The 8,445-nt window shown below is 41.3% G+C and overlaps 1 protein-coding gene across 1 annotated transcript in view; it reads right to left on the reverse strand.

Moving 5' to 3' along the window:
- Positions 1-5,853, reverse strand: part of cdk5rap1 (CDK5 regulatory subunit associated protein 1) — a 28,121-nt gene extending 22,268 nt beyond the window's left edge. Inside the window, exons 1-2 of the mRNA XM_043710176.1 lie at positions 5,558-5,853; positions 2,484-2,587 (exon numbers count right to left, since the gene is read on the reverse strand). Of these exons, the coding sequence (XP_043566111.1) occupies positions 2,484-2,587; positions 5,558-5,822 (369 nt within the window). The 5' untranslated portion in view covers positions 5,823-5,853. The remainder of the gene's footprint in view (positions 1-2,483; positions 2,588-5,557) is intronic.
- Between the last annotated feature and the right edge of the window lie 2,592 nt (positions 5,854-8,445).

Genomic DNA, 8,445 nt, shown 5'->3' on the forward strand with positions numbered 1-8,445 from the left:
TTACATTGTCAAATTAAAAGAAAAACACAAATAACATGGCAGGGAAGGTACAGCAGGTCAGGTCCTAGAAACAATTATCACAGAAGAGGTAGCGTTGCCAAGCTAATGGGGCTAAAGGGAGACAGGTCTTCTGGCCCTGATGGAATGCATCCCAGAATACAAAAGGAAGTGGTGGTGGAAACAGCAAACGCACACGTGGTAATTTACCAAAGTTCTCTGGACTCTGGAGTGGTTCCAGCAGATTGGAAAACAGCAGTGTGACGCCAATGTTTAAAAAAAAGACAAGAGGCGGGCAACAATAAGCCTGTTAGTTTAACTTCTGCATTGGGGGAAAATGCTTAAACATATCATCAAGGATGAAATAGCAAGACATCTGAATAGCAAGTATCCCATCAGGCAGATGCAGCATGGGTTCATGAAAGAGGTTCAACTAATTTACTGGAACAAGCAAGGTGGACAACTGGGAACTGGTGGATGTGGTATACTAGGGTTTCCACAAGGCATTTGACACGGTGTCACACAAAAGGCTGCTGCGTAGATAGAGGATTGGATAATTAACACAAAGCAAAGATTGAGGATAAATGGGTGCTTTCTAGTTGGGAGATCAGTGGCTAGCAGTGGACCTCAGGGATCAGTGTTGGGTTGGCATTGTTTACAATTTACATAGATGATTTGGGGCCCAAGTGTAGTGTGTCAAAGTTTGTAGATGACACTTAAGACGAGTAGGATAGCAAAGTGTGCAGAGGACACAAAGTTGGCAGTGGAATACTGGCTGATTGGAGGGTCTGGCAGTTGGAGTACAATTTTGGTAAATGCAAGGTCATCCATTTTGGTAGGAATAACTGCAAAATATTCTATTATTTAAATGATGAAAAATTGCAGCATGCTGCTGCGCAGAGGAACCTGGGTTTCTTGCGCATGAGTCTCAAAATGTCAGTTCACATGTGCAATTGATAATTAAGGCGGCAAATGGAATATTGTTCTTGTTTTTAAACTCCATACTTTTAGCAGAGGGGTTATGCTGTGGCTGTATAGGGTGTTGATCTGGAGTACTGTGTACAGTTTTGGTCTCCTTACTCGAAAAAGGACATACTGGCACTGGCGGGGTTGCAGAGGAGGTTCACTAAGTTGATTCTGGAGTTGAGAGGGTTAGCTAATGAGAGATGGAGTAAAACGGGACTATACCCACTGGAATTTAGGAGAATGGGGGTGGGGTTGAGGTATCTTATAGAAGCATGTAAAACTTTGAAGGGTATAGAAAAAAATAGAATCAGGGAGATTGTTTCACTGGCAGGCAAAACTAGAACTAGGGGTCATAGCCTCAAAATAAGGACTGAATTGAGGAGGAACTTCTTCATCCAAAGGATTATGAATCTGTGGAATTGCCTGCCCCATGCAGTTGAGGTTACTTTGTTAAATAGAGTCAGAATTAACGGAACTCCAGGTTATAGTCCAACAGGTTCATTTGAAATCACAAGCTTTCAGAGCGTTGCTCCTTTGTCAGGTGAAGTCACTTCACCTGAAGGAGCAGTGCTCAGAAAGCTTGTGATTTCAAATAAACCTGTTGGACTATAACTTGGGTGCACAAAGTCAGAAGTCAAATTACACCCAGTTCTACAGTGGCAACTCCACATCATTGTTGAATTGATAGAGTTTTGAACACTAAAGGAATTAAGGGTTATGGTGAGCAGGTGGGTAAGTGGAGCTGAGTCCACAAAAAGATCAGCTCTGACTTTCTTGAATGCAGAGCAGTCTCTAGGGACTAGATGTCTTACTCCTGCTCCTATTTTTACATTCTTATAAATGAGCCCTCAGGACTGATAAAGTCCAAGAACAGAATAGAAATCTTGTTGCATGAATATTTTAGTTGTTAACAGTTTTTTTTTAAAAAGAAATAGCTCAAAATACAGTTCTGTGTCTACAAGTAACGCAATACTATGTCACCTAACATTTCCAAGCAGTATCTGCACATTTAATAGACCTCTGTTCTTAATCATTCATCTTTTACTCTAGTAGTATCCTTATTCTTTCAGTTGTTAAATTTTAATAGATCTGTTGAAATTAAGGTGAATACTTCGGATGCTACTACACTGTTCCAAATTGCTAATGAGGGTGCAATTTTAACATGTCAATTGCTCAGGCACCTTGACTGTTTTATGAAAACTGCTAACTACCAAGTAAATTAAACCAAGCTTTTTTCAAATTGCAACTGTGTCACTAGATTCCAAGAAAACTGAGAAATTCAACTGCAATGCTTCTTCAGATCCGCAGTTTAAATGTCTAGTCATTGACAGGCACCCATGGAGAATGGGAAACAAAGGGGTTATTCTCTTTCTTGCTTTAATATTTTTAATACAACACGGTATGGCTATAATTTTGAAAAGCATGAATTTGCCACATCTATTGTCAATTTATTATGTGGTAAACATATCAAATACTGGTCATAAGCAAAAATCAACAATAATTATACTGATATAATTTACCTCTGCACAGCTACTACTTTTCACATAACCATTTTTCTGGAGGATAGACCAAGCAATTTCTGTGTCATTAACGTTCATTTGACACCCATAAGTTTCAAAATACACTAAAAATGACAAACATTGAAACAAATCAAATACTAGAAATGAGAATCAAGACAAATTGTGGGTACTGGTAAATTAAATACAGCAACACTCGGCAAATGAACATTCTTACATTCTTACTAAAAAGAATCGTATATAAATGTATGTTATCATGTAACATGGTTTTTTAAAAATAACAGATGCATGCCAGTTATTTCAGTAAAACGGAATACAATAAATCATGAACAACTTCAGCACCTATTTTATACGCAGTATGAGTATAATGGCAGTGTTATAATGCATTCAATTTCATTACTATCATTTGTATGATTATCAATTTATGACATTTAATTTTTTGCCAAAAACAGCTTCTCCCCCTCCCGGGTTATACATAAGAAAATGCTGTGTTAAAATGTCACAATTTTACTTTTATTGTAAACAAGGCTATGTTACACTGTATGTACAATATGTTACCCAATACTGTGGAAACTCGATTATCTGAATGTGATAGGCGGGCAATATTTCGGTTCAGATAATCGATTATTTGGAAACTCGATTAAATGTCTTTCCTCTGGGGCATGGAGTTTTTGAAATCTGCTCCCTATTCAGGAGACTACAGCAGCACACAGTGCGCGAGACCCCGCCCCCAACACAACATTTTACTACAATTTTTTGACAGGTTCCATGTTTGCCCTGTACAGGATAGTATTGGAGAGATTATTCCTGGGAAGGGATATAGTTGGGGGGGGGGGGGGGGGGGGGGGAGGTTATACCCCTCTGTAGAACTCCAGGGAAAGTGTGGAGAGAGAGGGAGGGCGGGAGGTTAGTCATTTAGAGATGGTGCCTGTTTAATCACTGTAAACAAAAGACGCGATCACTGTTGGAAACACGTCTTTGATGTAATGTTTCTATCGGGACTCGAGATCTCCTTCAGATAATCCGATTTTCAGATAATTGGTATTTGGATAATCGAGTTGCCTCTGTGTACTGTCTATCACTGATGGCACGGTTTTAGGTAGTTTCGTCACTTAGAAATTTGAAAACCAAACTGGCCAAAATAACCAGAAACAGTTGATTTCCTTCTCCCTCACTTGAAACTCTTTTGCCAAGAGTATAACCAATGTTTTCACGTCAGAGAAATAAGACATTAATTGCGTGAACATAATGAAATAATGGTGGACTTTTCAACTTCTACCCAAGCTAGGTATTGACTATTTGTATGCAGGATTAACCCCATTTATGAAAAAAGGTGCAAGCTGCAGACAAAAACTAGATTCACCAACCATACACACAAAACACAAGTGGTTGGAAGCATTAATCTGAAAGCACACTGCCACTTAAAGACATACAACTGTAGGAGGCAATTAAACTATTCAGAATTATGCAAGGCTTCCATAAAAAAAAACTCCAGCCTTGTGAATCCTCAAAGCCAACTGTTTTCACAAGGAATCAGAAGGCAAGAATCATAGCGTCATATAATGGTAGCAGCAAAGGAGGCCACTCAACCCACCAATCTTTCTCAACTTCCTACAAGAGCAAACCCATAGTTCCACGCTCTTATTTCCTCCTAGTCCTGTAAGTCAAATCCACATCTACACAATGAAATTGTGCAACCCTCCATCTATCTGACAGCTAACAAATGGACATGAGACAGTTGGTAGTGAGGTGGTCAGATAAGTCTGCAGAGTAACATTACCAGATAAAGTGCACAATTTGTGTTAGAATGATACTAAGTAATCAGTCATAACATATGTTGACTCTGCACAGTACTGATCACTTTAAAGTTGAAGATGGTTAAGAGGCAGTTCAAAGGTGGTTCAGTAGACTATAATAAAAGTTGGAATGGACAAAAATCTTGAGAAAAAGTTGAACATGCCAGGCTTGTATCTACGAAAGTTTAGAGTAAAAAGGCGACTTGATTAAGTATACAACATACTGAATGGCCTTGACAGGGTAGATGTGAAGAGAATGTTTCCTCTTAACAGAATGTAGAACAAAGTGACACTGTTTAAAAATCAGGAGTCGCTCAATTAAAATGGATTGGAGATGTTCTTTTGTCAAAGGTCATGAGTCTTGGAACTCTTCCTGAAAAGACTGTAATCAGAATTCACATATCTATTAAACAGTGCAGATGCTGATCATTTAGCTCACATCTACTCTGTTTTTCAATGATATCACAGCTGATCTGGAAATTCTCAGCTCCATTTTCCTGCCTTTTCCCTGTACCTGTCTCTCAACCTTCAGAATACTTAACAACCTATCCTTCAAAGCTATTGCTGTGAATAATTCCAGATTCATTCTGCTCCAGGAAAAGAAATTTCTTACCAGTCTTGAATCCACAATCCCAAATTCTAAGATTATGCTCTCTGGTCCAAGACTATCCCAAAAGGGGAAACCACCTTTCCGCATCTACGCTATCAAGTTCCCAAAGAACATTACATGTCTAAGGTCACCTCTCATTCTTCTAAACTGCAATGAGTACAGACTAAACTATGCATCCTCTCCTCTAAAGACAGTCCCTTCAAACCCAGAAACCACATTCTCTGGACTGTCTCCATTGCCAGTCTTTGAATACTTTTAAGGTATGACAGATAGATTCCTGTCTATTGAGCAAGGTGATAAAACTTTATCGGGGTGGGCAGAATGCAGATTTAAAGTTACAATTACATCAGTCACAAACTTCCTAAATGGTCCAAGGGACTGAATGGCCTATTCCTGCTCCTAAACTGTATCCTCAGATACATTCGTTCAGTTTGCAGCAGCACATCCCTCCAAGTGTCAACTTGTCTATTTATCCAAATACCTAAATTTAAATCACAGGAGCTTTAGCAAATGCTCCAATACTGTGCCTTGTTGTACAAATTTAATGTTCATAAGGAGAGCCTTAGGAAACCTGCAGCGTTGGATTTTTTGAGGCTCCGGCGTTTGCTAACGGAGAAATCGGATTGAAACACTGCAGCATCGCAAGCAGCGAGATGGGCAGGTGGACCCACCTCTCCGGCCGCTGCAGGAGACTCCAGGCCCGCTCAGGTAGGGCGGCGGACCCTCCACCTGCTCGCCCGGCCCGCTCCCCACATTATCCTGGGGCACCGCCCGCAGAAACTCCCTCAGAGTCGGCACACCCGCCAGTCTCGCAGCGCTGGGAGGCCGCGCCGGCCCGTCCTGCCTGTGCCTGACCACGGTGGCGGCCCCCAGCTGCCCATGAGCCCGGGGGACGGTAGACGGTAAGAGACCCCTGACCGCCCTGAACCTCCTCATGATGGCCGGCGGCGGCGGCGGTGGCGGCAGCGTCAGTGCGCAGGTCAGGAAAAAGCAACATCGCGAGGGTCGGCAACCGACGGGATTTCAACGGCAGCGTCTGTGCCGCATGCGCAGAAGCAACTTGAAGGCGGTGCACCACCATCTTTATACAGGAGCAGTGAGGCTTACCTGTGTTAAAGACAATGGTTAAAATCACACAACACCAGGTTATAGTTCAACAGGTTTATTTGGAAGTACAAGATTTCGGAGTACTGCTCCTTCGTCAGGTAGCTAGTGGGGCAGGATCATAGGACACTGAATTTATAGTAAAAGATCAAAGTGTCACACAACTGATTCAATCTATTGAACATACCTAGATTGCTTTAGATTAGATTACTTTACAGTGTGGAAACAGGCCCTTTGGCCCAACAAGTCCACACCGACCCGCCGAAGTACAACCCACCCATACCCCTACATTTACCCCTTACCTAACACTACGGGCAATTTAGCATGGCCAATTCACCTGACCTGCACATTTTTGGACTGTGGGAGGAAACCAGAGCACCCAGAGGAAATCCATGCAGACACGGAGAGAACATGCAAACTCCACACAGTCAGTCGCCTGAGGCGGGAATTGAACCCAGGTCTCTAGCGCTGTGAGGCAGCAGTGCTAACCACTGTACCACCGTGCTGTTAAGTCCTTAATCATTAGAATGGGTTGCAGGTTACAATTCATTATTATGTAAATTGCAGGACGTCTTTCAAGTCACATTCCCGAGATTACAAGGTTTTGTAAAAAAAAACAGGTGACAGTTCAGACAATGCATTAAAGGTGTGAGTTTAGAGTCTGTCTGTATCCCAACCTTGAGTCCGACTGGTTCTATTTCTGTGGGATATAGGTGAATTAATGTTATTTCTGCAATTATAAGTTCTGATACAGAGTAAATGAATTTACATTAGTTTGGGATTGTTTCGGACGAGAGCTGACTTAGCAAAAATGAGGAAACATATAATCCGTTAAAGAAAATAGTATGTTGGCATGAGACGTGATTACAGAACAATGGTGGATGTATGGGCAAACAGGAAAAACATCTGTTTCCCCACTTGTACAGAGACACAGGAACAAACCCCAATTAAAAGGGCTTAGTGATAAGATGCTGTGAGGGGCAGCGCAGATGGAGGGAGCAGATAATGGTAAGCAAAGGATGGGATGACGTCAAACAACCTTATAGGAGGCAGAGACAGACATTTGTCACTGACAAGGCCGGACAAACAGAAGTTGTGGGATCAGTCTTAAGGAAATGAGTGACGTAAGCGAAGCAGGGTACAAACAATGGAATAAGGAAAACATATGGGAAAAAACTGTATAAGTTGCGAGAGTTTGTTGGGGTTTACTGTGCATTTGTCATTGCCTTACCTGGCAATTAGACATGGCACCCACTTGCAAGTGTACAAATAAACGACTCTGTTTCAGATAGTTGGTCTCGGACTGAAATTATTAAAGTGAGTGAGCTTTTGTTTCTCACAATTGGGGGCTCGTCCGGGATTTTCTTCCATCACCGGGGGGGAGTGGCTGGCCTTGGACACTGGGAAGACGCGTCCCGTTCCCCATTGAGGAGCGGTCTCGTGTCCCGGTTTGGTCTGCTCCCTTTGGTGACTGGTGTGAATCCTACAAGAGAGACATCTGAATCAGACAGTGATAGGAGGTTGATAGACAATATGGAAAAAAGGGGCCAGGCAACTCTGTGCACAGACCAAGGTAAGAAAATTGACTTTTAAGTATTGCCTTGGTGGCCGGGATTGAGTTTTAGTAGTTAATAAGGGACTAACGAAGGAACTCAATATGGATTGTGCTGTGGGTAAGGAAAAAGGCCTCGGGGAAAACAAAAGAAGGAAAAGGCAATGGAAATGGAGGCGGGGTCCCTTACAACATACCTCCAAAAAGTCCTTTGGGCAGGATGTTGTGGAATTGGCAAAATAATACTTGTACAAGGGAGAAAGATGATTAAATATTGTTGCTTTGTATGGACTAAGGAATCCATTCTTCATCCCGCTGTTTTCTGGCCAAAGTACAGATCGGACGAAGACTGGGTTTGTAAATATCTGAATTTATATGTCAATGTACGAGAGAGAGTGAAAATGAAAAGAGCTGTCTAGCAGGTAGGAAGTTTAACCCTTTGTGATTTGGTTTGAGTGAACATTTGTTTGTTGGTGATTGAATGTTTGTGTTTTATTCCCTGGAGCTTGAGTTCCAGGACTGTTTTGAATCTGATTTTTATTATGGAAACTTAACATGATTTCTTTTAAGGTTAAGGATTCTATCGAGATTATGAAGAAAAAAAAGAATGATAACTTCTGTTCTTTTTACAGATCATGACTGCCTTACTATCAGTTTCTAACTAATCTCTTTTATCTTTACATAAAAGCGATTTATGGAGGACAGTTGAAGTTTCAGTTCAACATTAGATTGTAATAAAAGCAAAATTCTATGGTTAATATCTGTGACCTTGGATTCAGCCATTGTTCATGCATGAGAAGTTTTTTTTTAAAAAAAAAACTTGAGTAGACAAATTCTTTTAAGGCAAGCTCTGATTATTTTACGACCTATAGTATTGTAATTGAGCAATGATCGGTCAGGACT

The sequence above is a fragment of the Chiloscyllium plagiosum genome, chromosome 20, assembly GCF_004010195.1.
Source record: "Chiloscyllium plagiosum isolate BGI_BamShark_2017 chromosome 20, ASM401019v2, whole genome shotgun sequence".
Classification (NCBI taxonomy): domain Eukaryota; kingdom Metazoa; phylum Chordata; class Chondrichthyes; order Orectolobiformes; family Hemiscylliidae; genus Chiloscyllium; species Chiloscyllium plagiosum.